Source organism: Tamandua tetradactyla, chromosome 23 (genome assembly GCF_023851605.1).
Source record: "Tamandua tetradactyla isolate mTamTet1 chromosome 23, mTamTet1.pri, whole genome shotgun sequence".
In the NCBI taxonomy this organism is placed as follows: Eukaryota; Metazoa; Chordata; class Mammalia; order Pilosa; family Myrmecophagidae; genus Tamandua; species Tamandua tetradactyla.
The window spans coordinates 25,952,475-25,979,995 of record NC_135349.1 but is presented as its reverse complement, the minus strand read 5'-3'; the positions used below and the strand labels follow the sequence as shown (position 1 = coordinate 25,979,995).

General features: G+C 44.8%; 2 protein-coding genes across 15 annotated transcripts in view; one reads left to right on the top strand and one right to left on the bottom strand.

The window, feature by feature from the left end:
• GTF3C1 (general transcription factor IIIC subunit 1) overlaps positions 1 to 1,939 on the bottom strand; it is a 114,266-nt gene extending 112,327 nt beyond the window's left edge. For both annotated transcript variants that reach the window (XM_077141450.1, XM_077141451.1), the window contains exon 1: positions 1,660 to 1,939. In XM_077141450.1, coding sequence (XP_076997565.1) covers positions 1,660 to 1,880 — 221 coding nt within the window. In that variant the 5' untranslated portion in view covers positions 1,881 to 1,939. The remainder of the gene's footprint in view (positions 1 to 1,659) is intronic.
• Positions 1,940 to 2,040: 101 nt separating this feature from the next.
• The window catches only part of KATNIP (katanin interacting protein), a 199,169-nt gene continuing 173,688 nt past the window's right edge, over positions 2,041 to 27,521 (top strand). For 3 of the 13 annotated variants that reach the window (XM_077141463.1, XM_077141465.1, XM_077141455.1), the window contains exons 1-3: positions 2,041 to 2,168; positions 16,235 to 16,386; positions 22,105 to 22,160. In XM_077141463.1, the coding sequence (XP_076997578.1) occupies positions 16,384 to 16,386; positions 22,105 to 22,160 (59 nt within the window). In that variant the 5' untranslated portion in view covers positions 2,041 to 2,168; positions 16,235 to 16,383. Of the gene's footprint in view, positions 2,169 to 11,804; positions 11,995 to 16,234; positions 16,387 to 18,298; positions 18,397 to 22,104; positions 22,161 to 27,521 lie in introns of those variants that run through there. The other 10 variants (XM_077141466.1, XM_077141458.1, XM_077141456.1 and 7 more) reach the window with 9 other exon arrangements.

Genomic DNA, 27,521 nt, shown 5'->3' with positions numbered 1-27,521 from the left:
CTCCCTGGAGATGTGACTCAATCAAGAGTGGTTGTTAAATTGGATTAGGTAGAGATGTGTCTCCACTCGTTCAAATGGTCTTGATTAGTTTACTGGAATCCTATCAAAGAGGAAATGTTTTGGTGAATGTAAGAGATTCAGAGAGAGCAGAACGATGCAGCCATGAGAAGGAGAGTCCATCAGCCAGTGACCTTTGTAGATGAAGAAGGAAAATGCCTCCCGGGAGCTTCATGAAACAGGAAGCCAAGAGAGAAAGCTAGCAGATGACACCGTGTCCGCCATGTACCTTTCCAGATGAGAGAATTCCTGACTGTGTTTGCCACGTGCTGTCTCACTTGAGAAAGAAACCCTAAACTTCATCAGCCTTCTTGAACCAAGGTATCTTTCTCTGGATGCCTTAGATTGGACATTTCTATAGATCTGTTCCAATTGGGACATTTTCTTGGCCTTAGAACTGTAAACTAGAAACTTATTAAATTCCCTTTTCAAAGGCTATTCCATTTCTGATATATTGCATTCTGGCAGCTAGCAAACTAAAACAAACCCAATCTGGTTAAGGGCAGAGTGGGTTCTGGACCCAAACCACTTGGATTCAAATCCTGGTTCTGCCTTGACTGGCTGATGACCATGAGCAAGTCACTTAACTCCTCTGTCCCTCAATTTTTCTCTGTAGGAAAATGGTGAGAATAATAATACCCATTGCCTAAGGTTGTTGGGAAAATTAAATAACTTGCTATATGTAAGGATCTTAGAATTGTGCTTGGCTCTTAATACGTACAAGTAAATGTCAACTATTATTCCTCTCTCTTCCCTCCAATTTTACAGCCAAATTTAAAATTTAACTTATTTCTCTTCCTTCAGGCTCTCACATACGCTATTCTCTACCTAGAATACTCTCTGCCAAATGGTCAGCTAAATCCAAACTTTAAGTCTCCTCTTGGACAATATTCCCTGTGGGGAAACTCCGCTGACCCTTACACTGCGACTTAAGATCTGCACAGCCTCTGAAGACAGACTGCATGGGTTTTAATTAACACCCAGTCTCCTATTACCTCCCATAACCTTGGACAGGTTACTTAACTTCCTTTTGTGATTGTTTCCTCATTCATAAAATGGGGGCAGATAACAGCATCTACCCTATATGGTTATTGTGAGGATCAATGAAACAGGATCTTAGACTACTACCTACCCAGGAGTAAGCACTCAATAAATGTTAGTTATAATTATTATCACCAAGTTTGCCGTTATGTAGATTTCTTAGTTGTTTTGGGCTTTCTAGTTCAGCACCTACATTGGGCTCAATTGCCTCTAGTCTTAGTCTCAACTGTGCTGAGGCTTCAATCCTATCCTGCACCTTAGAGGAAATACACTTTGGAACCTAAAAAATACTCCCCTCCCAACCCTCCCACCACAACCACACATAGAAACATAATGGGACATCACCAGATGATCCCCCTCCAACTCCATCAGACGCCAGGGCCCTGCCAGGCCTGTGGGACCCCAAATCGGCCTCACTACCGCGCCCTCCATCAGACTCGCCATCCTCCCTTGGCTCCACTCCTTTGCCCCGCCCCCCTCCCGTCAGAACCTGGTCCCCTCCCAGCCCCAACAGACTCCGGACCCTGGGCCCATCCCCGCCCGCACTGCCAGGCCGCTAACCGATCCAGCAGCTGGAGGTCGGGTCGCTCCTTCGGTTCCTCATAGAAGCTGATGCCCGGGTGCGTGGCAAGAGCCCGCCAAAGAAACTCTTGTGTGTAGGGCTCCAAAGGCAGCGGGAAGGGAGGCACTCGCGTCTCCAGACGGCTCCACAGCGCGGGCAGACACAGGCCATCGAGGCCCTCCAGAGCCACCTCGTCCAACAACGACTCCAGTGCGTCCATTGCTACTTCGATTGGCAGCCTTTGGGCGCCTGCGCACCACGCAGCCCAGGGCGCTGGTCCAGCACGCCTGCGCACAACGACCGACGGTCTTGGGAGGCGGGCCCAATCCAGAGATCTCAGGAGGAGTTCCAGTGAACCTCCGTGACGTCACTCCCCTTGGGGGCGGGCTCAGTTAGTGGACCTTCACCACCATTGGTCTGGAAGCTCACAGTAACCAGGGGAACTGCAAACAGTGTGGCGGCCGCTTCCGGTTCGAGTACCCGGAACCGCCGCCTCTAGGGATGGACGGTGAGTGTCCGTGGGCCCCTCCGAGAGGTTGGGCAGTTATTTTCCCATTCCTTCTGAGCAGAATCCCAGGCCGTAGACCTGTAGGCCATCACTCCCTGGCCCAAAATGGTCTCCAATCTGAGGGGAAAGGAGGCTTAGTGGTCCGGGATGGGAAGAAGAGGCTGGGGGGAGTGGTCAGTGGTATGCCCACTGTGCCGAGCTGTGGTTATATAGAAGCCCGGTACTAACCAGGGGCTTATTGAAAGGGTTTAGAGTGGAGAAGGAGAAGTAGAGGTCTGAGGATGAAATTGTGTGTCCTCGGTATGTCAGTGGTTACACTAAGGAGTCTGCCTGGGATGTGCAATTGTGAGATCTGGAAGTTAGCGAGCTGCTGGGAAGGCAGTTGATATGGGACGGGGCGGAGAAGACTAAAGGAATACTCTTCCTGTGCTTTGTCGTTAGTTATAGTAGCTTGAATTAACAGTACTGTTGGATGCTAAAAACTCTCTAAGCGCTGTCATACCAACCCTTTGAGGCCATTATTATCATCCCCATTTTACAGATGAGGAAACGGAGCTCAGAGAAGTTAAGTAACTTGCCCCAATTCAAACCTCCAGCAAGTGACAGAGTGAATGAGGCACCCAGACAGCCTGACACTGGATTGAGATTTGGAAGAGATCTTAGAGATCCTTGATTCTAGAGGTTGCAAATGCAAATCTCTGCAAAGGCGAGTCTAGTGCGCTGGGTCGAGGGCTGTGATTAACTGAAAATAATTTCCCATCTGAAAGGCAAATTGTTCACTCAGCTCAAACCAATTGTCTTTGTGAGTCACTTCTCAAAATACCATGAAGGCCAATCAATCTGAAGGCCAGTTGCAGCCTGTGGGTATCCCTGATTTAGAATCATAACCTGGGCCATTAGAAACAATTAGGCTACTCCATATCTCATTTTACAGATGGGAAGACTAAAGCCTAGAAAGACTTGAAGTGCCATTGCTAAAATACAAATGGTTTTTCTGTTTATAAAACTGTTTCCCACCTCTGGAGAATTGTTCCTCTGGGATAACCAGTTATTGCAGTATGGAAAAAACATTTGACAGTCTGTCATATGCTTAAAAAACATCTTTGCCCTTTGTGCTTCTAAGGTGCTATAAAATGTCATTTACCAGTTTGCCAGTATAATGTTGCTGCAGAGCAAAAATTCTTAAACCTTTTTGGACTTTGGACTCGTTTATGTTCTTACCTCAAAAGAACTCTGCTTGTGTGGGTTTTATCTATTATATTTATTACATTAGAAATTTAAACTGAGAAAATCTTAACACTTTCATTTATCAATTCATTTAAAAATCATGATAATAAACCCATCACATACAATCAGAAATAATATTTAAGTGAAAAATATCTGTATTTTCCAAAACAAGAAAATAATTTAGTGAGAAAAGTAGCACTGTTGGTTTAAGAGAAGACAGCTAGGTCCCTATATCTGCCTCTGCATCCAAACTGTTGTGTTATATTATTTTGTCTAAGGTATATAAAAAAAATACGACCTTATACAAATATGTAGTTGGGACAGGGAGGAATATTTGAATTGCCTTTTTAGATAACTAGAGATATTCTTCTTTGATACCACATCAAAATTTAGCGAGTGATAATTTCTTAATGACACCTGAATACCACAATGTGGCATCTGAAACCATATCAATGAACTTTTATATTCTGTTACTTTAAAATCTATTGGTCTCTCTTGCCCTTTGATTGGAGCTTTTACATGTGTATGGTTTTGTAACATTTGGCATTGGCCATTTGGAAAATGGTGATTTGCTGAGTTATGCAGATCTTCTAAATCTTAACTCATTTCATTACACAATAGAATGTGTATACTTAAAAAGTGTGTATACTTAAAAACTCAAACGAGTTTTTTTCTAGTGGCAACCATCATACTTTGATTTATAGCAGAAGTGCTTTGTGCATGCTTCACATTTCATCACACAGAATATTAAAAAGCTGTGTACTCATGGATAGAGATTTAATGAAATTAATTTTTGCTGCTTCACAGGGACATTAAGAAAAAGCAATTTTTTGTTTGCTTTCCTGCAAGCATGTGGCGGTAAAGAATATACTTATATCTAATAGTGTCACTGCCTTGATTCATTCATGTTTTACCTGCCATTGCTTTTGTGTCATCAGTGTAAATATCAACACGGTAATAAAGGCAAATAACATCTTAAAATTGTTGTGAAATAATTTAACCCTCACAGATCATCTGATAAGATCTTAGGGACCTCCCCCAGGATTCATGGAATAGACTTTGAGAAATGTTACTATGAGCCATTTTTCAAAAAGTCTGCTTTCACTTCCAACTATTAATATCCCATCAATCCAAAGAACATTACTATGGCCCAATGGCAGACTTAGTTACCAAAAGGAATAATGGATTTTCTTTAAGAAAGTATTTGCCCTAAGTTTGGATTTAACGTTCAAAGAATCCCATTTTCCATCCCAAGTTTTAAAAGTTTGATTTACACACAAGTTTTTAGGCACATATCCACTGGGTAAAGTGAAGGATACCTTGATGAATTATGATTCTAGACAATCAGATAAACCAAATTCAGCCTTATTAGAAAGATATTTACTCCCTAAACTCACAAAAGCCTAAATATCTAGCAAGTATCTCCAAACCATATTGTGGTTTGGTTTATTCTGCATGTTCAAATCACCATAGCTTTTCACAGCATTTTCCCTGGCCCTTTGGTTTTGAGCAGGTCCTATCTGATTCTACAGTGCAGCACGGCATAATGCTCATAGGTTTGCTGGATCATATAGCCTGGGGTTTGAATCTCAGCTGTGTATTTTGAACTCTCTGAGCCACAGTTTTTCTGTCAGCAAAATGGGGATGATGATGAACTCTACCCTGGTTTATGCATTTGGTGAGTCAAGATATGGAAACACATAACATCAATTGCGGCATATAAAATACGCTGTTACATGGTAACTCCTATATGCTATCATTATCTGCAACTGGGCAAAATTCTACACTACCAGCAGAAGAGGGAGGGAGGATATGTTGCGCTCTCTAACTAATAATAGCCTTCGCAATTAGTTTAGTCTTTGTTTCAAAGAAAACTGAATGTTTGACACTTTTTATTTACACTAAGATAAATTGGCAAACTATGAATCTTCTGTCTATAAAAACGTTGTCTTTGTGTTAAAGTCAGATTTCCCCTAGTGCTTTCAAAATATGAGGTGGTTTAGAGGAAAAAAATTTTTCTACTCAGTTTTCTAGGAACATAATAATTAGACAAAAGTTCAACAGAGCGGTGTAATTAGAAAGGATTTCAAAGCTGTTCATTTGCTTCTGCTCCCCCTCCAGAGCAAACATTCAACATTTCCCCTGTTTATACTGTTCATTTGCTTAGCAAACTTTCTCAAAGAATTAATAACACCAAGATGAAATTTAGCCTCACTTGTCCAAATAATCCCAAACTGCAAAACGGATGATGGTTGAATTAGTGAGGTTTTGCTGAAAGTACACTGTCAGCTTGTCTTGTCCCTTCTGTCCTTGTGTGGTGTTTACCTGGGCTTCTGGTGATTTGTCTGTTTCTCTCACTGCTTAAAATGTACCAAGCAAAAAAAATAATAATAACAATAAAATAAAATGAAACAAAGCAAGCATTCAGCAGGCAAAATAAATGTTTGTGCCATATGGGCTCTGCGTTTGTTCTGTTATCCTTTCTTTTTGGCACACATCCTTCTGTCCAGGTCACTCTTCTTCTCTCTATTTCTTCCGCATTCATTCCACCTGTCACTTTAGATTATAGGAACTTGACAATCTTTGCTTCGCTTATTTTTCCTTATGGTGTTCATTTATTGATTTGACAATATTTCAGTGGCTTCTGTGTGCTGGGATCTGGAGATAACAGGATGAATAAGACTACATTCAGGTGAAGAATATATATGGAAGCTCCTTGTAATATTCTTTAATCTTTTCTGTAGGGCTAATTTTTTCCCCAAATATAAGTTAAAATTTTCTAGATCTTAGTTAATAGAGAGGTAGTTGATTTTGAAATGAATTCTTTGTATCAGAGGTAGCAAATTGGTAGCATCCAGGCTGAATGCTACCCACAAGCATGCTTATTTGACCCATAATGTATTCTTTTTCAATTTCTGGAGTTAATTGCCAAAGTGGAAAATTTGGGAGATTTCTCAAATATATCTGATTATGGTTCTCTTGATAATAGTAAGAAAAGTCTGTCAATGCCATATCAGAATTCTGCATGGCAACAATTCCCTTGAGGCTGGAGCTGCATGGTAACTGCTCCCTTAGAAGGGAGGTGTGCTTTCCAATTGGCCTAGCCCCTACCTGGCCAGGTTCCCTCAGTAGGCATCTTGCCTGCCTCAGCCCGATAGGTGTTTGAAGTTACAACCCTGCTCTGTTATTAAACTTGGACAGTTGTGAAAATCCCTATGAACTCGATTGTGCATTAGACCATGCCAAACTTGTTCTTTTAGCTTACATCTGAAAAGGAGATATGTTATTCGTCCTTACAGTGTTCATAGTCTGGTAGGAGAGCTAGTCATATAAATAGATATAAAATCCAACACAGAAGTCTCTAGAAAATAACATTTGTACACTTCTTCACTTTTCCTGAAGCACTCTGGCCCACTGCCAGCTTTTGTAAATAAAGTTTTACTAGAACCCAGCCTTGCCCATTTGTATCTGTGTCATAATGACTGCTTTCATGCTACAGCAACTGAGACCATATGGCCTGCCGAGTCAAAAACGATTGACCAGCTGGCCCTTTTCAGGAACGGTTTGCTGATCCCCTGCCATGGTGAATCTCATTTCATTCTCGAGGTGGCCCAATACAACAATTATATAATTGTGCCCATTTTATGGCTCACAGTGAGTAGGTAGCAAAGCCAGGAGTCAACAGGATGAAGCATCCATAGAATGTCATCAAAAGCTTGTTTCACCATCCCCCTGCCAGTATTTGACCAGGTTCTCACATCTGGGGAAAGGGTCTGGGGCAAAGCCTGCCCACTATGTTGGCTAAGAAATAAACACTGTGTTCTAGTTTGCTAGCTGCCAGAATGCAATATAGCAGAAACTGAATGGCTTTTAAAAAAGGGGAATTTAATAAGTTGCAAGTTAACAGTTCTAAGGCCAAGAAAATGTCCCAATTAAAACAAGTCTATAGAAATATCCAATCTAAGGTGTCCAGGGAAAGATACCTTGGTTCAAGAAGGCTGATGAAGTTCAGGGTTTCTCTCTCAAGTGAGAAGGCACATGGCAAACACAGTCAGGTTTAGACTGTTTTCATCTGGAAAGGCAGGTGGCAAACAGGGCATCATCTGCTACCTTTCTCTCCTGGCTTCCTGTTTCATGAAGCTCCCTGGGAGGCATTTTCCTTCTTCATCTCCAAAGGTCACTGGTTGGTGGACTCTGCTTCTCATGGCTATGTCATTCTCTGCTCTCTTAGAAGCTCCCTTTTATAGGATTCTAGTAAATTGATCAAGATCCACCTAGAATGGGTGGAGACACGTTTCCACCTAATCCAGCTTAAGAACCACTCTTGATTGAGTCACATCTCCAGGAAGATGATCTAATTAAAGTTTCAAACACACAGTACTGAATAGGGATTAGAAGAAATGGCTGCCTTTACTAAAATGGGATTAGGATTAAAACATGGCTTTTCTAGGGTACATACCTCCTTTCAACTGGCACATTATACCCTCTGGACCCTAAAAAAAAAGACATGTTTTCCCCATATACAAAATACATTAATTCCATCATAATATCAGAAATCCTTAAACCATTTCAGTAGCAATACAAATGAAATACAAAGTTAGAAACAGTGCAAACTCCTATCAAAGTTAGTTACAGGCATAGTCTGTCTTAAAGAGAAATTCTCCTCTGGCTCTGGACCTTGATTCAAGACAAGTTATTTGCTGCCAACATACAAAGGAGGAACAGTCATAGGATACCTATACCCATTTCCATAGGGAGGAATTGGAAGGAACACAGGGGTCACTGGACCCATATATTTTTCGAAAACCTGCAGGGCAAAGTCCATTAGATTTCAAAGTCTGAGAGTCATTTATCTTCAAGGTTTTAGAAAGCAACAGTCCCACCCTTTCCAAAGGCCTTCGCAGAGGCCTGCCTCTCTCTGAATGCAACTTTGGGGGACATTGAGGAGACCACCTTTTTCCCAGCTCCACCTTCTCCAAGGATCGGGGTCTACACCTGGGCTCTCTGCCATCTCCAGGACACATGTTCAACCCCTCCCTTTAGTGGCAGCCAGGCTCTCCCCAAACCCCAAGGAACATGCTTCACCCTCTCCAAGGCCTGAGGCATCCCACTGCAACCAGGTGGAAGGCCCACCCTCTGCCTTTGGGGTAAACTCACCCTCTCCACCTACTTGGGTGCATCCACTCTCCTGGCCCAAGGCTTCCTGATTTCAGACCCCAGCCTCCTTGGCTTTGCCTCTGAAGTTATTTTTCCTCCAGTGTGTCCCTTCTCTGTCATTCTCAGTCCCGACTAGCAGTGGTTCTCTTTATACAGATCCCACAACGCTCTCATTGGCTTTCTATGCAGTAGCCTTGGATCATGCCCGTCAGACATAAGGAGTTTCCACAAACCCTTCCTGGATAACTCCATGTCCAATCCTGGCTCTCTCTGAAATGGCTGACTGGTTTCACATTTGGCCAACCCCTCACATGGGGCACTATTCTCTGGGGTCTCCCTTTCTAGAAGCCCAGAATTTTCCAGAACATCAATTTCTGGTTTCTTTGTACTCAAGAGTTCAGTTCTCAGCTTCTCTCTCTCTTGTTGCATGTCACTGTAAGCTGTGAGGAGGAACCAAGTTGCACTTTCCACATTTTATTTGGAGATCTCTTTGGCTAAATATCCAAGTTCATGGTTTTTAAAATCTGCCTTCCAGCCAAAGCCACTAGTCAAGTTTGCCAGATTATCTGCCATTTTAAAACAAGGATTGCTTTCCTCCCAGTCTATAATAATATGTGCCTTATTTCTGTCTAAGACTTTATCAGAAGACTCTAAAGAGTCCACATTTCTACAAACAGTCTCTTCAAAGCATTCTAGGTCTTCTTTATCAAGCTCTTTATAACTCTTCCAGAATCCTCCCCCCATCCATTTAAAAAGCCATTCCAACATGTTTGGTATTTGCAAACCACAGCAGCACCCCGCTCTCAGTACCAAAATCTGTTCTAGTTTGCTAGCTGCCAGAATGCAATATAGCAGAAACTGAATGGCTTTTTAAAAAATGGAATTTAATAAGTTGCAAGTTTATAGTTCTAAGACCTAGAAAATGTTCCAATTAAAACAAGTCTATAGTAATATCCAATCTAAATTGTCCAGGAAAAGATACCTTGGTTCAAGAAGGCTGATGAAGTTCAGGGTTTCTCTCTCAAGTGAGAAGGCACATAGCAAACACAGTCAAGTTTTGACTATTTTCATCTGGAAAGCCATGTGGCAAACATGGGGTCATCTGCTAGTTTTCTCTCCTGGCTTCCTGTTTCATGAAGCTCCCTGGGAAGTGTTTTCCTTCTTCATCTCCAAAGGTCACTGGCTGGTGGACTCTGCTTCTCATGGCTATGTCATTCTCTGCTCTCTTAGAATCTCCCTTTTATAGGATTCCAGTAAAGTAATCAAGATCCACCTAGAATGGGTGGAGACATGTCTCCACCTAATCCAATTTAAGAACCACTCTTGATTGAGTCACATCTCCAGGAAGATAATCTAATTAAAGTTTCAAACACACAGTACTGAATAGGAATTAGAAGAAACAACTGCCTTCACTAAATGGAATTAAGATTAAAACATGGCTTTTCTATGGTACATACATCCTTTCAAACCGGCAAATGCTGTTTTAAAGGCCCTGCCCTCTACTGCCTTCTCAACTCCCTTGGGGTTTGACCCTGTGGCTGCTCCTCTGTCTCCAAGTAGGAAAGGGCTCAGGAGCAGCGATGTGGCAGGAAAGAAAATCTCAAAGCTGTTTGCAGAGCACTTTAAATAAGATGAAGCAATTGCCAGTTGTTCTTAATCGCATTGGCCTGCCTACTGGTGCCCATGGGATTTTTGAACAGCCTGACCTTGTGGCCTTCACAGTTGCCCTATAGACATATCATCTTTAATTGGAGAATTCCCCTGGAGAAGCATTTCCCCTTCGCATCCCCCACTTGGCTGTTCTGCTGATCTCCAGCCTCATCTTTACACGGTCACCAACCCACAGTCATGCCCAGAGGTTTTATACTGGACTGAACTGGGGCCATAGGAGAGTTTTCTTATATTTAAAAATAGAGATTTAACATAAAACCTGGACTGCTCAGTTTTTCTTGAAGAACAGGATGCTTTGGCCCTGCTAGTGCCCACTCCCTTGACCCTGGATACATGCTGACAGTTTGGTTGGTGGTACCAGTCACCAGGTGCCCACTTCTTGCGTTGATACCACTGGCCTAGCCCTGGAGGCACTTGAGATTTCAATGCCTGCCCAAGTTACCTCATAACGCTAGCCATCTCTTAGGCACAGCCTTGGCCCTGACCGTGCTCCTTGCCAACTTCACCATTCTCTCATGACACCTCCTGCTGTAGATCACAGCAGCTGGCACCACCTGCAGAATGAGCTCCTCCTGCCTGGTGGGATCCCACAGCTTTTTATGCAGCATTGCATCAGAGTCATTGGGCTCCATGCCTTTTCCTTCTTTGAGAGCAGAAACCTACTCTTGTTCCTTTGTGTGTTCAACACTTGGCACCAAGACTAGCACAGAAAAAGGCCCAGGAGTGTAACCAGGAAAGAGATTAACCAACTTTTCCCTCGGTGCATTGCTGGCAGACAGAGTAAAGGCCCTTGTATCCAAAGCCAAACCTCCAGGCCCAGTTCTCAGAGGCCTTTGCTGGTTTAGTGGAGGGGTATGGTCCCTCCAGACAGTGTCCTTTAGATTAAGCCCACTTGGAGTAATATTTCCAATCCTAGTCACTTTTTACTATACCCCTTAGCCTCTGTTTTCATTCTTTTCTTCCTCTTTAGTCTCCTAGGCTGCTCGAGCAAATACTATAAAATGGCTAGCATAAACTACGGGAATTCATTTGCTCTTTGTTTTGAGCCTAGGACAGAGACCAAATCATGGCATCATCAAAGTGATATTTTCTCCCTGAATACAGGAGAATACAGAATTCAGGAGTTCCTGAATTCTGGGACTGGCTGCTGGTGATCCTTGTTTCTTAGCTTGTCACATGGCAAGGCACATGGCAGCATCTTCTCTTCCAGGTTCTACTGATGTTCAGCTTTTGAAATTGAAAGTTCCCTCTGTGGCTTTCTCGTTTTGTCTGAATTTCATCCCTCTTTTAAAGATTCCAGTAATAGACTTAGGACCTATCCTGATTGAGGTGGGCCACACCTTAATTGAAGTAACTTCATCAAAATGTCCTACTTATAATGAATTCACATCCACAGGAATGGTTTAATTTTCAGAACATATTTTTCTATAGTACTTACAGCTCCATACCACCACACTCCACCTACTTTTCCCATCCTCCCTCCATTTCCTTTCCCAATGAAGTCACTTTTACTCCCACCTCCCACCTCACTTTGGAGCCTGCTGCTACCTTGACCTCCCATAGCTGATGGATTCTCTGGAGACAGCCCCTGTCTTCACGTGTCCTTTGTGGGTCATAAAGGCCCATGTGGTGAGGCAGCCGGCAGGGAGGGAAGGTGCCATGCATGTCAGCTCAGCAGCTACAGAACCCCCACAGGGACCACACACTTCAGAACTCTAAGCAAACTTGTGCTACATTATATGTGCTTGCCTGTGCAGGTTTGTGTTTTCAGGTATGTGTTGTGTTTCCTTTCCAGAGTCTTAAACTATTAGAGATGCATTTTATGAACCCACCTAAAATCACAGGATGTTAGAGCTTGGGGGAGGAGGGCACTTAACCAGTCTAGTCCAGGGTCGCATTTGTAGAACCTTGGGATATCTGAAGATGTTGAGGATCCAGTGCAGGGGCCAGGCAGGTAATGTAAATGAGACAGTGGGCAGGGTTTATTTAATTATGCTGCTTTATGTTAGGTTCTTTCAGCACCCAAATAGATTTTGCTCATTTGACACCCCGGAATAGTCTTCATTTTCATAAAGAAATCTGTTGTCTACTAATTTCTTGAAGCATGCAGCCTCTTCCCTCTCTCCACCATGTATAAAATGGGATAATAATTGTGTGGCCTCCTAGGGTTGTTGGGTGAATTAAATGAGTGATTCGAGGCACCATCCTTCCGTCAGGACCTGGCGCACACTAATTGCATGTATAATCGTTAGTGCTCTGGTGATTCCAGTGATGATGATCTCACTTTTGCCGGGAGATGTGAACTTTCACTTTCATCTTTACTGTAAAGAAAACTGTTCAGGCAAGACGATAAATGGCATCTGGGACTTAGCCTCAATGGCTGGGAGAGAGTGGGAGAGGTAGAGGTGGGGAACTGGCAGATGCTGGGCCATCCATCAGGGCGCTGCCCCTCAGCACCCAGGCAGGAACACAGGCCCTGTGTTGCCAGGTCTTTTCGTTTTTCAAAAGAAACCAGAAATCAGGATTTTTAAATGTCAGCTCACCCAAGCTGTAAAGGTTGGCTGAAAAAAACATTCTGTTTAAACCTTAGGGGGATCAGACAAACATCTGCAGGCTGGCTTCAGCCAGTGAGCTAGACTTTGGATCTGGTCTGATCGCCGTCATCTATCGGATTCTGAGGCTTAGGCACAGGGGAATTAAGTGCCCGCTGACACTTAATTCTCCCATGAGTAAGGAGAACAAGGCCCAGGTCTGTTGTGAGACCAGCAAAACCTTCCTCCTAAAGAGCCCACAGGGTGGAAGCTTCTGCTTTGTGATGGAGATTTCATTTAAGCCTGCAGAAGGAAACCATGAAAACCAGAGCAAAGGGTTAAACTCTTCTTCTTTCCCTCTTTTCGTGTTGTTGCTCAGGATCCCAAGCCTTCTTATTCTGGAGAGTTGCAGAAGAGCAGAGCTTATTGCATCAGACTAAGGAGGTTGGAACTCTGGCTCCCCCTCCTACCAGCCATGTAACCTTGGGGGTATTACATTTTATTTCTCAGTACTCAAACTTCTTTTTTATTTTTTGGCTTGGGCAGCCTTCAGGAATCAAACCCAGGTCTCCGGCATGGCAGATGAGAATTCTGCCACTAAGCCACTGTTGTACCGCCCTTGACTCCTAAATTATAAAATGGAGATAATAATAGGACCTTCCTGTAGAACTGCTATGAGGATCAAATTAATGCATCCACTCAAAATTCTTAGAATGATACATGGCACTTGGTAAGCTCTAGTAAAAGTTAGCTGTCAGAGAAAGGGATGCATTTTTCCTTATGGTTCTGGGGGATCTCATGCACCATTTCCTGTGTTCCCCAGCGCAATTTGGCAGATTTGGGGGGGGTTGGGGGTGGGGGAGTAGATACTCCAAAAGTTCTTTAATTTGGATACATACACATAGACACACATAGTTTCACAAATTGATTGTCCATACTTGTATTCAATGGGGAGGATGGGATTAGATCAGGGTGTGAAGTGGGAATGGATTTTGGAGCTTCATATGATGGATAGAGAGGTAGAACAAAGTCCATTTCAGCCTGGGAAATGTGCTGTCACATAAGCTACTGATTAGATTACATAAGTGTGGCATTTTCTTATCTTTACAGTCCAAATGGGGAAAAAAATCAATATTTTCCAATTATCTCCATTGGGGTATTAAACTTACTTTGTCATATTTCATTTCACCATCCCAGAAATAGTGAGGGGAAAGGGCCGGGAAGGCACATTACAAGTGAAGATGAAGTCTTTACTGCAGTTCATAATTACACCGCCTGTCCCTTCCTACATTGTCCATTCAGAAATGTGGTCATTTACTCATTCATCGATTCTGTTCATGTCGACGGGTCCCTACTCCTTTCCAGCCACTGTTCCAGATGTGGAGAGTTCAGTGGTGGAAAAGCAGAGATTCAGCTGGGGAGACAGACCACAAACACACAAATCATAAGGGAAAGCTCAGATAAGCTCTGGGCAGAGGATCCAAGGAGGAAGAAATGGGGGCGGGTCCCCTCTGAGGAAGTAGGGCTCTTCCAGTTGAGAGCCCATGTGTCAGAAGGAGCCAGCCTGTAGGAGACTGAAGGTAAGAGTCCTCCAAGAAGGGATCAGTGAGGGCAAAGGCCCTGAGGCAGGAAGGAATTGTACATCCAAGAAGCAGAAGATAGGCCAGTGCAGCTCTGAGGGTGTGAGTGTGAGGGAGGGGAAGAAAGAAAAGAGTGAGGTCCGGGAGCCCACATGGGGTCAGCCAGGGAAAGGATTTTGGATTCTTCTCTTCACACAGAGGGAAATTTTGGAGGGTCAAGAAGGCATGAGATATGGCCGTATTTAGAGATGGCCACCGTGGGAAAAGCCAGGCCCTAGTGGAGACAGGGACACCTACCTGGTGGATATTGAAGTTCAATGAGAGATCAGGAAGGCTTGGAGAGGGATGGTGCCAAGGCGCCCATGGATGCAGGGTATATCTGGGAGGCAGAATTCAACAGAACTTGCTGGAATCCATGAATAACAGTTTCTGGGTAAAGAAACTAATAACTGCCAAGTACCTGTATGTGCTGGGCACCGAGAAGTGTTTTACATGTACCGTCTTAACCCTGACAATAAACTTAAATGGAATGGGGACGATTAAGATTCCCAAACAGGTGACAAGTGGAGCCAGACAGGCTGACCCAGAGCCTACCCTCGTAGCCACTGCCCACATGGTCCCCAGGCGCTCATCTGATTATGAAGCCGCCCAAAAAATATGTCTAAGTGCTTCTAAACCAAGCAAATATATGAAACAATGTGTGGTTATAAATAACCATTTCTAGCTGCCAGCTGCTGTTTGGGTTTGGAAAGGAAAAGAGGATCTTAGCATGACTTGTTTATCTCAGGTAATTTGGCAGTAAGACGGGTCCCGGGAATTCACGTTACACAGAAAATGCAAAGGAAAAGTGACAGGGATATTGTTTCAGGCTTGTGGAAGATGGAATGTGACTGAAAGGCCCAGAACCACGCTGGAGGCCCATGGAGGGGGAGAATTTGAAGGTGAAGGAGAGGATGCGTCTCAGAGCCGGCATTTATGTAGCCTCCCAACAGCCACATTCTTTGTCTAATAGATTTCAGTTAGTTGACAGGGTTTCCTTAAAAAGGAAAAGAGAAATAAAGGGAGGTGTGGCAGGTTCTGTATTTTTACCCATTAAGGTAACAAGGAAACCAGAGACCTGTTTTTCAGGCTTGTATCGAGCTTCAAATTTTTAAAAATTACTTGCCAACATTAGAATGTTAGGTTTCTCACAAACCTGAACTTGAAACTTCTCTGGAAAAACGAAATCCTATCAAACTGGGCCTCCATTCCAGCAGGAGCAGAACAGTGGGTCTCCCTTTGGACCAGGCCATTTGCTCTCCAGGCTGCCCTCAACTCCACCTGCCGCCTTCTTTTGCCACAGTATCAGCCTGGCTCCAGTGCACACTGCTCCAGTGCAAACCCTGCAGGTAGAAGCCTGAATCAAGGTTGGAAAGGGGTTGGGCTAATGACAGTGCTGCTGGGGGCACTCCCCAGGCCTGGGCTGGAAGACAGGTGGCAGGCCACAGGTGCCGTGAGCATCCTGAGTATGAGACATCCAGCCAGACTGACTGGTTTCTAACCCAAGCTCTTCCTCGTCCTTGCTCAGTGACCTTGGGCAAGCCACAGGGGTTCTCTGAGCTCCTTCTCATTCCCCATGGCTAGAAATTCCAAGAGCTCTCTCCTGGGGAAGAGCCTGATGGTGCTGGGTACTTCTGTAAGCACGGGTGGAATCCACCTGCATGCAGAACCACCATTTCCAGACAGCCCATCCAGACAGCTCACAGTTTCACTTTCTGGTCCTTTTTCCTTTCTCATTGTGTCTAGCCATTTCATAAAAAACTCTGCCCTCAAATAAATGAGCAGGTCAACAATAGCCTTGTTTCAATTTCCAGAAACCATATTCTGTCATCATTTCATTCTTATCTTTCACCCATTACAGATTGATCTCTTAAAAGGAGGCAGTTTGTCTTCTGAAAATATCGTGTCCTCTTTCTGTCAAGCTTTGGGGTCCCGAGGTTCACGCTACTCCATCTGCCTCTGACAAACCGCCCTCTCTTGGACCTCAGATGAGAAAGGTGGTAGCATTTCATGGTATATTCTATTTTTTTTTCTTTTTTAATTGGAGTCAGCCTTTTGGACATTTTATCTTTTAAGTTCAGTTTAGTTTTTTTTTTTTAATAGGAAATAGAACTAAATGATTGCTCAAAAATAAAAATGATATAAAAAGTACACATTGAGAAATCTTTCTCCCAGGGGTTTTTTAAGCAAAATAGACCTATACAAGTATGTATTCTTGTTTTCCCTCCTCCTTAGAGAAAGCTTTGCCTACTACATACATTTCCTACCCCTTCACTTTTTTTTCTCCCATTTAATCTATGGCCATATTATAAGGACATACAGGGAGCAGCATATAAGAAGGTTCTCCATCTTTTTTTTTTCCAGCTTCAAGGTATCCCACTTCGTTGTGTGGATGTGCCATGTTTATTTGGCCAGCCCCCTACTGATGGACTTTGGGCTGTTTCTAAATATTTGCTGTTACAAATTGTGATACAATAAATGCCTTTTGCATACATTTGTTTCCTGTTTGTAGACATGTATCTTTACAGTAGATTCCTGGAAGTGGTATTGTTAGCGCAGAGGAAAATGCATTTGTACTTTGAAGGATGTGATCAAAATACCCTCCAAAGGAGCTGCACCATTTTGCACTCCTCACAGCAATGCTCAATAGGGGCTGTTTGCCAGGTCTTGCCAGCTGTGTATTATCAAACTGCAAAATTTTTGCCAATCATGTTAAATAAGAAAAAATGGCATCTCCAGGGGATGCTTGTCATTGAAATGAAATTACATAGGTATATAAAATGAAAGCAAGGTGAGCCTTCACAGTTGGAACACAGAAGAAATAAGTTGCCCCTCTTTCAGTAGCCTAATAGAAGCATTGTCACCCTACTGGGGGGAAAGAAGTTCTTTGTTCAAAATTCCTTGGTCCCTGCACAGGCCCTCTTACTGCAAGGTTCCAACTGAGTCACCATTCTTCTCCAAAGTCTGACTGTTCCTGCCAAGACCGAGCATTTTACCTGAGTGGACAGGAGTGGGTGACTCCAGCCAAGCCTGCCTCTCTGCATTTGGCATTTTACGCCTCTCACCCTATTCTAGATGATCATCTCTGTAAGCCATCTGGATATGTTGAGGAATCTTCTTTGTCTCTTGGGGAATCATTTTCTTCCAATCCCTTTATTAATTGCTCCAGGAGTCCAAAGAATATTCAAAAGCTGGGTCACAGAAATAGTTCCTTAAACTCCCTCCCCAGAACATTCTGGTGTTCCTGTACTAATCTTCCATGACCTGACTGAGTGGCACTAGCTTTGGCACTGGACTGCCTAGATTCAAACCAAAGCTCCCCCTCATTAGTTCCGTGCTTTTGGGCAAGTTTCCTAACTCTTTGGGTCTCAGTCTCCTTATCTGACAAGTGGGATAATAATAGTTCCTATTTCATGGTGGGCAGCTGTCAAGAGTAAATGAATCGATGCATGTAAAGGACTTACCCTGGAGTCTTGCATGCTGATGGTGATGATGATAAATGATGATGTGATAATGATGGTCATGGTGATGATGATAGTGATGATGATGAGAGAGACAATGGCAAATAGGAGCACACCAAGCTCTACTGCTTAGAAGCCACATTTTTTTTGTGACCCTGAGGAAGAAGCTCAGTCACTCGGTCTGTTTCCCATTTTTCCATCATCTTGTGCCAATGCCAAGAGTGATATCCATCTAAAGACAGAGTTGGCAGACCATAATCCATGGGCCGCATCTGGCCTTGTTGCCTTCTTTTTTTTTTTAAAATAAAGTTTTATTGAAACACAACCATGCCCATTTGCTTATATATTGTCTTTGGCTGCTTTCACTCTACAATGGTGGAGTGAGTAGTTGCACCACAGATTTTATGGCCTTATGATGTCATGTTCCACTAAGTCAAAAATATGTACTATCTGGCCTTTTCCAGATCGTTTGCTGAGCCCTAATCCAAAAGACTGGTTGTGAGGCTGCAGGAGAGGATACCTGTGCATAGAACCTGGTGCAGAGAAGTTATGCAGCACAGAGGTGGTGCATCATTCAAGCATTTAACTGTCATGAGCTCAGTGCCTGGCTCCTGCTCTCATCCCAAGGGGTGAAATAGAGAGAGTAATTACAGTATGAATAGTTTAATTAGAAATACCATAAAATTGTATTTGGCATATGTATTTTTTATCATGTACTATACATTTCCATATGTGCCGAATTATACATGCATATTAAGCTACAGCAAGGGGTTTACTAAAGCTGTGTCCTGTGGTCTTCTTTATGGGTTAAGTCTCCTATGCAAAGGTAATTTGGACTCTGATTCTCCCCTGCCTGATGACTGTAGAAACTAACATTCAAGGAAGACGCGACTCCCCTCTAAATGGTAGTGATGAATATTATTAGTTGCATCTAGAGCAAAGTAAAATTGAAATGTCAGAATCTTTACACCATTGGAAATAAATCCTAAATGCAGATAAAACCTCTCTGATAGCATAAGTGGGAGAATAGTATTATAGTTTCAAAAATTCAGTTCCGTCACTTCTGCTTTTTTCTTTTCCCCAGGCACACATCTGTTTTGTAAAGTGCGGTGTACACATATCATTTACATTTGGTCTTATTTATTGCTCTGTAGCTGAAGCAGGCAGGTCACCTTGCAAAATGCAGAGGAATGCACCCCCCCCCCACCCCGCCCAATTTTGCAAGCAGTATATGTTGATATTAATGTCACTTTCTTCTACCTCCTTTCCTGAGTTGTTGTGAGACTAAAATGAGATATAGGTAGGAAGATACTCAGAGAAGCTAAATGTAGTAGACAGGCACGGTGTAACATGGTTCAAGTGCTTCTGTCCATTGTGAGAAGGCGCTGTCTCCGCTTTGAGCTCCCTGGAGGAGAAAGAGGCTCAGTGCTGTGCGGACCTGAGGCAACAGCTTTCTAGGGCAGACATAGAGTGAATTATCTTCGTTGGTAAATAAGCGAAGTATTTTCCAGTTAAATGAATAAAGAAGCTTCTAATTAACTCCAGTAGAGAGAATTGCTTTCAAATTTCAACAGTTAAGCTCTTTGTTCTTTGTATTAATATTTTGTTTCTATGGTCCACCTCAGTTGTTTATTTTATTTTATTTTTTTACTGTTCTTTATGGACATAATAGAATTTAGAGCTGAAAGCAAACCTAGAAGTGATCCATCCCAACTCTCTTTCTAAAAAAAAAAAGTAAGGGGAAGATATGACCCAGTGAAAGTCTGTGACTTATTGAAGGTTCCACAGCTTGTCAGGGGCCCACCAGGATGCCCTGGGAGGGCTTCTGGCCAGCAGAGGGCCTCAGTGAGCCTCTGGGATCTGTTTGCCCTGGACTGGCTCTGCTTCCCTCCTGCTCTGGGCCCTGCTTGGCCCTGTTGGCCTCTTACTTGCTCCAGTGCTGCTTCTGCTGCTAGGACACCCTGGTCTGTTGGCAACCCTAGTTTTCAGCCTGCTTTGTCCCCTCATAGCTCAAGGCCTATCTTCCAGGCTGTTGGCCCTACTGCATTGTCTCCAACTGGCCTTAGGGCTCACTCAGAATCCTTCCAACTGACAGCCAGAACAGGTGTAGCTGAGGATTTCTGGGTGCCTCCCCATCTGATATCATACCCCAGAGCATCAGGGTCATGATAAAATGGGCCAACAGCCTGGATTTCCTGATCCTGAAATTCAGAACGCCTTTTCATCACTAAATCTTTATCTTAAGTCAGTGTACTAGTCAGGGTTCTCTAGAAAAACGGAACTAACAGGAGATATCTGTAAATAGGAGATATTATAAAAGTGTCTCATGCAGCTGTGGGGATGTAAGAGCCCAAAATCCAAAGGGCAGGCCGCTAGCTGGCAATTCTGATGGAGGTCATTGATGAACTCTCCCAGAAAGGTTTGCTGTCTGAAGAAGAAATGAAAGCTCTCTCTTTTCTCTTAAAAAGTCTTCAGTTTATTGGATTAAATCCAACTGATTGGATTCTCTTATTGCAGAAGTCACTCCCTTAGTTGATTGTAGATGTATTCAGCCACAGATGCAATCAACTGACTGATGATTTAATAAACCAGTCTTCTGATTTATTAACCAGCCATGAAATGTCCTTGCAGTAACCATTAGGCTAGTGCTTGCCTGGCCAGACCGCTAGGCATCATCACCTGGCCAAGTTGACACATGAATCTAACCATCACAGGCAGTAAAAGAAAACACACACATATAGGCAGAATAGTTAGTTCTGAGTGAGTGTCTATGGAACACAAAGTCAGGCAGCAATCGGTTTCAAATGAGTTCATTCTTTTTTGGCATCCTGGCCTTCTCTGTTAGTCTGACTCCAAGGCAGGTGGCTGGTGGCTACCCACAGCCTCAAAGCTCATACACAAAAGTGGCCCTGCCCTGTCCCTCTCTCCTTTCTCTGGGCAGGGTTTTCAACTGGCCCATCTATAGTGCAGTCTACTGAGGCTCGGGGTCTGGGGTCATGTACAGTCATGGCTGCCAGGAGGTCCCCACCCCCTGGGCAGGTGGAGGAGAGGAAGAAAGAGGAGGGCTCATGTGGTGTCATCATGAGCCAGTAAACAACCCAAAAGATGTCCTGCACTGCCTGGGGGCCCTGTAAGCTCTCCCACTGCCTCTTTTCTAAACCCTTTTCTGTATTGCCAGAGGTCCCATTCTTGGGGCTTTGCTCTTCCCGGAAGGAGCAGCTCCCTTTGACTTGAGCTTTTTCACCAGTGGGACCATCCCCTGCACATCACTCACATATAGGCCACCAGAAGGTACCACATCTTTTCTCTGAGACTCCATCTGCAGCCCTTTCTCTCACTAAGGTGTCCCTAACCCCCTTGGCCCCTGCCTTCCAAGTGCTCTTGACTAGTGGGACATGTGATGGTAGGATTCTCACATATAGCCACCTGAGTGTGAAGTGGGACAAGTTGGGAGGTATGTTGACCATATGCACTGATTTCCATTTTATTATTATTATTATTATTATTTGGTGCATGATCTGGAAATCGAACCCAGGTCTCCCATATGAAAGGCAAGCATTCTACCACTGAAACGTAAACCATTTTATGTTTTAAAACCAAAGTGATCCATTAATTTTCCATCAAGGAGTCCTGCAATAATGGACATTTCCATAAAAGTTGTGCAAACTGCCTTTGGAATAGCATATTTAAACGTGATGAGGTCGATGTGTTCAATTTATGCATACCTTCAAATGTTAGTCTTCTAGTTTTCCAAGAAAAGCAACCATTCTCTCTGAAATTGTCCATTATGTGAAATGTGGGTGATTACTGCTAATTCACATCTGCACCATCGCTGATGTGCTGAGTTTGGGGGTTCGGGGCAACACACTGGTATACACTCAAAAAAGGTTATGTGTGTATGCACACAGTGGAAGGCAGTTTTGTGAAAGGCGTTTTATGTAATTCCAAACAATTTAATAAAAACGTAATTCAACTGGGAAAATTACAGTCCATCAGCCCTTTCAGAGAGCAGATAGTGTTCCAGATTAAAGGGCTGGAGCTTTGTTCATTATAGTCAAATAATGTGAGTGTGTGAATTACCATTTCCTTGCCATTGGTATATTTCAAATGTATGCCATTTTTCCATTATAATAATAGACCACATTTTCTTAAAATCATTTGATTATGATTGGTCCCGTCTATTCAGTTTGCAAATAAAAACCTTTTGTGGTGACAAACTAGCCATTCTAAAACAGCCTTATTTTCTGCTTCTACTTTTGAACTGCTACAGGTCAGACTCTGCAGAAGGCTGAGAGAAGCCGGTCCTGCTCACAGGAGAAAAAAGAGGTAAGTGCCCCCTGGTGAGGGCAGGTGGGGGTCAACTCTTTATTTGCAAGGACCTGAGGGGGCTGGGTGGTGAATAAGTATTCCTGGCACTCCTACTTTTATCTCTCTGTGCCCCAAGCATGAATCCCTGACCAAATAGTAGTTGGAAACTAGAATTTTCAATTTGGTCACTGTCCGGCGCCGTCTCGCTCAGCTTCTGATCCCCGGCCGGCGGAGGGAACAGGGGGAGAGAGACAGACGCAGACAAAACAGCTCGAGCGGCAAACACGGGTTCGAGACACGCGGCGGTTGTGAGCACAGACCTTTACTGGAGTTAAGCTTGCATTCTCTGTTACAGGTTTCACGCGGGACAAGATACCCCGCGGGGGAACAACCTCTATGCGGCCGTCAGGTACGGCTCCCTGTGGGTCGTCTCCACCCACCCTGTCCGGGTAACCTCTTATATACTGTGCCCAAACCCAATAGGTTAGTGCCACGTATACAGAGGTGATTGGAAGATAGGGTTGGTGGGCGCGTGCGTCATACGCGGAAACAGGATGCGGGCGCCATCTTGACTCACTCGATGGGCGGGGGGAACTCTAGAGCAGGCCGCAGCGTGTCCACTAGGCCAGACCCGGGAGGCGGCTCTCCACATCTCCCCCTTTTTTATTTTGATCCAGTGTCTCCATTGATGAGTGAGCTCCCGTGGGCCTGAGCGGCCCACTACATGTTTTGGTGCTTTGGGGAGTCTGGACTAGGCTTGCTAGGCACCAACCAGAATGCCTCCTCATATAGAGACCGGAGAGCCCGTGAACTGGAAACCACGTGACTTTCCCTGCAGTGCTTCGCCTCGCAACTGGGTTAGGAGGGGGGCAGGAGAGCGGCAACCAGGGTCGAGAGTGTCACTAGGCATCTCTGTGCAATGGCTGGAGCCTAGTCTGGCCAGGACCGTTACTCCGCCGTAGAGATTATCCTGAGACTAAAATTATGACTCCTGGCGCCGCCTTTTATACCCGGGACGTGGCCATGGGCTTTGCGGCAGACCTTGCCTTCGAGCGTCCCACCTTGAGTGGCTGGGATGGGTCATACGGTGAGGGGGAAGGACTGGGTAGCGGGACGGTCGTTGCCAGGAGCATCAGGGGCGAGTGACATAGCCAACATGGTAGTGACACGTAATTGCTGCTGTGTCTGGAACAAGCGTTCTAACAAACATTTAACAGTGACTAAGCCCACTAATAGTCCCACTGCCACGAGGATCCAAGTAGTCAAATTGGGCCAAGAGAACCATGAGGTGACTCGGTTCCACAGACTTTGTACAGTCTCGCCCAGTTTGGAAAGGTCGAAGTCAATGGGGGTCAACTTGATATCCCCAAGCACTCGAAGGTCTGAATCCACCTGTTGGGAGAGGTTAGTAAGGGTAGGGAGGTTTTAAAGCTGGTCCCCTTTCTATACGATAGAAGGGTGACTAGCGCTCCTGTTGTCATCTTGTCGTTCGTCGCCATCATCAGCAGAGTTGGAGACCGGATCTGGTGGCTCTGGTTGGAGGCTTATCAATTTTCTGGGCAACAGTTCCTTGGCGTCCTCGGGCGACGTCACGGTTCTCACCAGTCTTTCCGGAACCCACACAGGTTGACGTCCTGGTTCCTGGGGAAAAACACAAACAGAGCCTCTGGCCCAGCTGAGCACTGGGTCAGGGCCTTGCCATTGTCCTGACAGGACATCCTTCCAACGGACTAGACCTCTATGTGGAGGACTCGGAGTAGTGTGCTGAAGAGCAGGTGTCATTCCTAGTGAATTTTCATTTAAAAAATTATATGTAAATAAGGCTACAGACAGTTGAGCCTTCGGGGACAGGCCGTGGCCTATTCCCCCTTTCTGTTTTTTGAGCAAGTCTTTAAGAGACCTGTGTGCTCTTTCAATGATTCCTTGCCCTTGAGGGTTGTAGGGGATACCATGTTTTAATTGCACTTCCATATTTTCACAAAATCTTTGGAAGGCTTTGCTGGTGTAAGCGGGTCCGTTGTCTGTTTTTAATATTTTCGGCTTACCCCAAGCTGCCCAAGCGGCAAGGCAGTGTGCAATTACTTGGTGGACTCTTTCTCCTGATTCGGCAGAGGCAAATAAAACTTGAGAACAAGTATCCACTGACACATGCAGGTATTTAACTTTACCATACTCTGAGTGATGGGTGACATCCATTTGCCAAATGTCTCCCGGGATGAGACCTTTAGGGTTAACCCCAACTGAAGGGACTGCTCTTTGTTCTACACAATTTCCGCACGCTCGGACTATATCTCTAGCTGTCGCACGTGGTATATTAAACCGCTTAGCTAGGGTACCTGCATTGATATGAAATTTGGCATGGAACTCTCGGGCTTGCTGATACGGCGTCTGCACAGGGAAGATGTGTGGCTCTCGAGAGGCTACATCTACTATGTGATTTCCCTGTGTCATGGGGCCAGGCAGGCCTGTATGGGCCCTAATATGAGTTATGTAAAAGGGGTGTTGTCTAGCAAGTATTGTCTCTTGAAGTTTGAGAAAAAATGGTCTTACTGAGGAGGAGTACTTTATAATGCCTACTGTCTCTAAAACTTTTACAGAATTTACGACGTACAAGGAATCAGAAACAATATTCAGGGGGCCGGCAAATTCTCTCAGGACTGTAATAATGACTTGTAATTCTACCCACTGAGGTCTTTTCGATTGGAATAATACTGTTTTGGGAGTATCCCCTTCCATATAATATGCTCCTGAACCGGAGCTGGAGCCGTCCGTGTATACGGTGGGGGCGCTCGCTAGTGGCTCAGGTGAAGTCATTTTAGGAAAGATTACTGGATGTCGGGTAACAAATTGTAAGAGGGGGTCTTTAGGGTATTGACTGTCAATACATCCCAAAAAGGTGCACCGGAGAATGGCCCATTGATCTATACATCCAGTAAGTACCTCAAGTTGCTGGGAAGAGTAGGGTACCCTGAGGTTTTTAGGCTGTTGGCCAAAATGTTGTACGGCCTTCTTAATGGCTTCTAAGGCTAATCCTGCAATCGCGGTAGGATAGTGCTCCAAAATCTTTTTTGGAGAAACTCCGGGATGGATCCAGAGCAATGGTCCCTGTTGCCACAACACTGCCGTGGGCTGTAATTCTGTTGGCAGCAAGCAGGCTTCAAAAGGCTCATTGGGGTTTATTCTTTTTAATGCAGCGTCACCGAGTGCTTGTTCTACTTGGCACAGTGCTTGCCTAGCCTCGGGAGTGAGGTGTCGGGGCGAAGTTATATTCGAATCCCCTTTCAGTAAGTCGAATAAAGGCACTAATTTGGCATTGGGTATTTTTAGGTACGGGCGAACCCAATTTATATCCCCCATGAGTTTTTGTAAGTCATTTAGGGTGTGTATGTTGTCTAACCTAAGAGACACCTTTTGGGGGGAGATGTGAGTGGGCGTAAGCTTTGCTCCCAGGAAGGTGACAATCTCAGTCATCTGGATCTTCTCAGGGGCTACTTCTAGGTTGGCTTTTCTGAGTGTAAGAACTAAATGTGACAGCGCAGTCTTAAGGAGATCTGTGTCTTCGTGGGTCAGCAAAATGTCATCCATGTAATGAAGGATTTTTACTTGGGGGAAGTGCTGCCGGGTATCGGCCAGTTTTGCAGCAACATACAACTGGCACATGGTAGGGCTGTTAGTCATGCCCTGGGGCAGGACTGTCCACTCGAAGCGGTGACTGGGCTCCTCTTGATTAAGAGAGGGCACAGTAAAAGCAAACTTTGGGGTATCCTCAGGGTGAAGTGGAATGGAAAAGAAGCAGTCCTTGAGATCCAAGATGACAATAGGCCAATGTTTTGGCAGAGCTGAGAGGAGGGGCAGCCCAATCTGAACAGGTCCTAAGGGCTCCATGCAGTTATTAATAGCCCTTAAGTCATGTAACAGTCTCCATTTACCTGATTTCTTTTTTATGACAAATACGGGGGTGTTCCAAGGTGATGTGGAAGGAATGATGTGGCCCTTTTTTAGTTGTGCTGACACTAGAGTGTGTAATGCTGAGTTTTTTCTGTGACAAGGGCCACTGAGGCACCCAAACCGGGGTCTTGGTTTTCCACCTTAGTCTTATAGGTGTGGGTGGGAATCTCCCCTCAGTGGCCCCTAGGAAAAACCCAGGCCTTGTTTATCATAATTGGAGGCAGCCTGAATAGGCACTGTGCGCCCCTGCAATGAGGCTCCTAAGCCTTTTCCAGGGACATATCCCATTCCTTTTAACAGACGTTTAGAAGTTGGAGAATAGCCGCTGACTAAAGTAACGTCCATCTGGGTTAGAATGTCTCTTCCCCATAAGGACACGGGCAGGGCTAATACATAAGGCTGAAAACTACCTTGATGTCCTTCCTCATCTGCCCATTGAAGGGCAGCTGCACTCAGCATGGGTGCTGAGACCTGGCCTATTCCTCTAATGGTGTCCTCCGCCTTGCACGTCGGCCAGGCGGAGGGCCATTCCTGTTGTCTTATGATCGACCGATCGGCCCCGGTATCTAGCAGGCCCAGGAAGGGTCTGCCTTGTACCTTAATAGTCAACATGGGTCGAGACTCCAGGGACATGTGGAGGCCTTCAAAAACTTCTCCAGAAGACCCAAATCCCTTATCTCTTCTCTGTCTGGGTCTACTCGGAAAGAATGTATGTAAGCTGGGTAAGAGCAAGAGCTGTGCCAGCTTATCACCTTTTGCAATGACCAGAGTACCTTGCTGAGATTGTACCATAACTTGGGCGTAACCTGTGAAATCTGAATCTACAACGCCTGGTATGACTGTTAGTCCTTTCAGGGCTGTGGATGCTCTTCCTAATATGAGCCCCACAGTACCAGTCGGTAAGGGCCCTTTGAAGGAGGTCCCCACCAACTGGACACCCATGGAGGGGGTCAGTATGAGTCTGGAGGTGGCACAGAGGTCCAATCCTGCTGAGCCAGGGGATGCACGAACTTGGACGGATGTTGTGTCGTCGAAGGGCATACAAGGGGGTCCGCCGAGAGGGCGTTTTTTGGAACCTGTTCAGGACGGCCAGAGATGCGCTTACCCTGCGCATCGAAAGCTGACCTGCAGTCTTCTGCACGATGGGGTCCCTTGCGGCAACGGCCACATAGTCTGGTCGCCGCACACGGTCTATCAAATTGTTGAGTATTGGGTGGTCGGTTTTTATTGGGACAGTCTCTCTTAAAGTGTCCCGACTGGCCGCAGTGATAACACCCCTTAGGTCTTGTCCCTAAGTCTTTGGGTTTCTTTGTAGTAACTTGTAAGGAGCTGGCTAGCATAGCAGCTAGACCTGCATTAGTTAACGGGCTGCCAGCGTCCCTGCAGAGCCGAACCCAATCCGTCAAGCTTTTTCCTCTGTTTTGTGCTAGG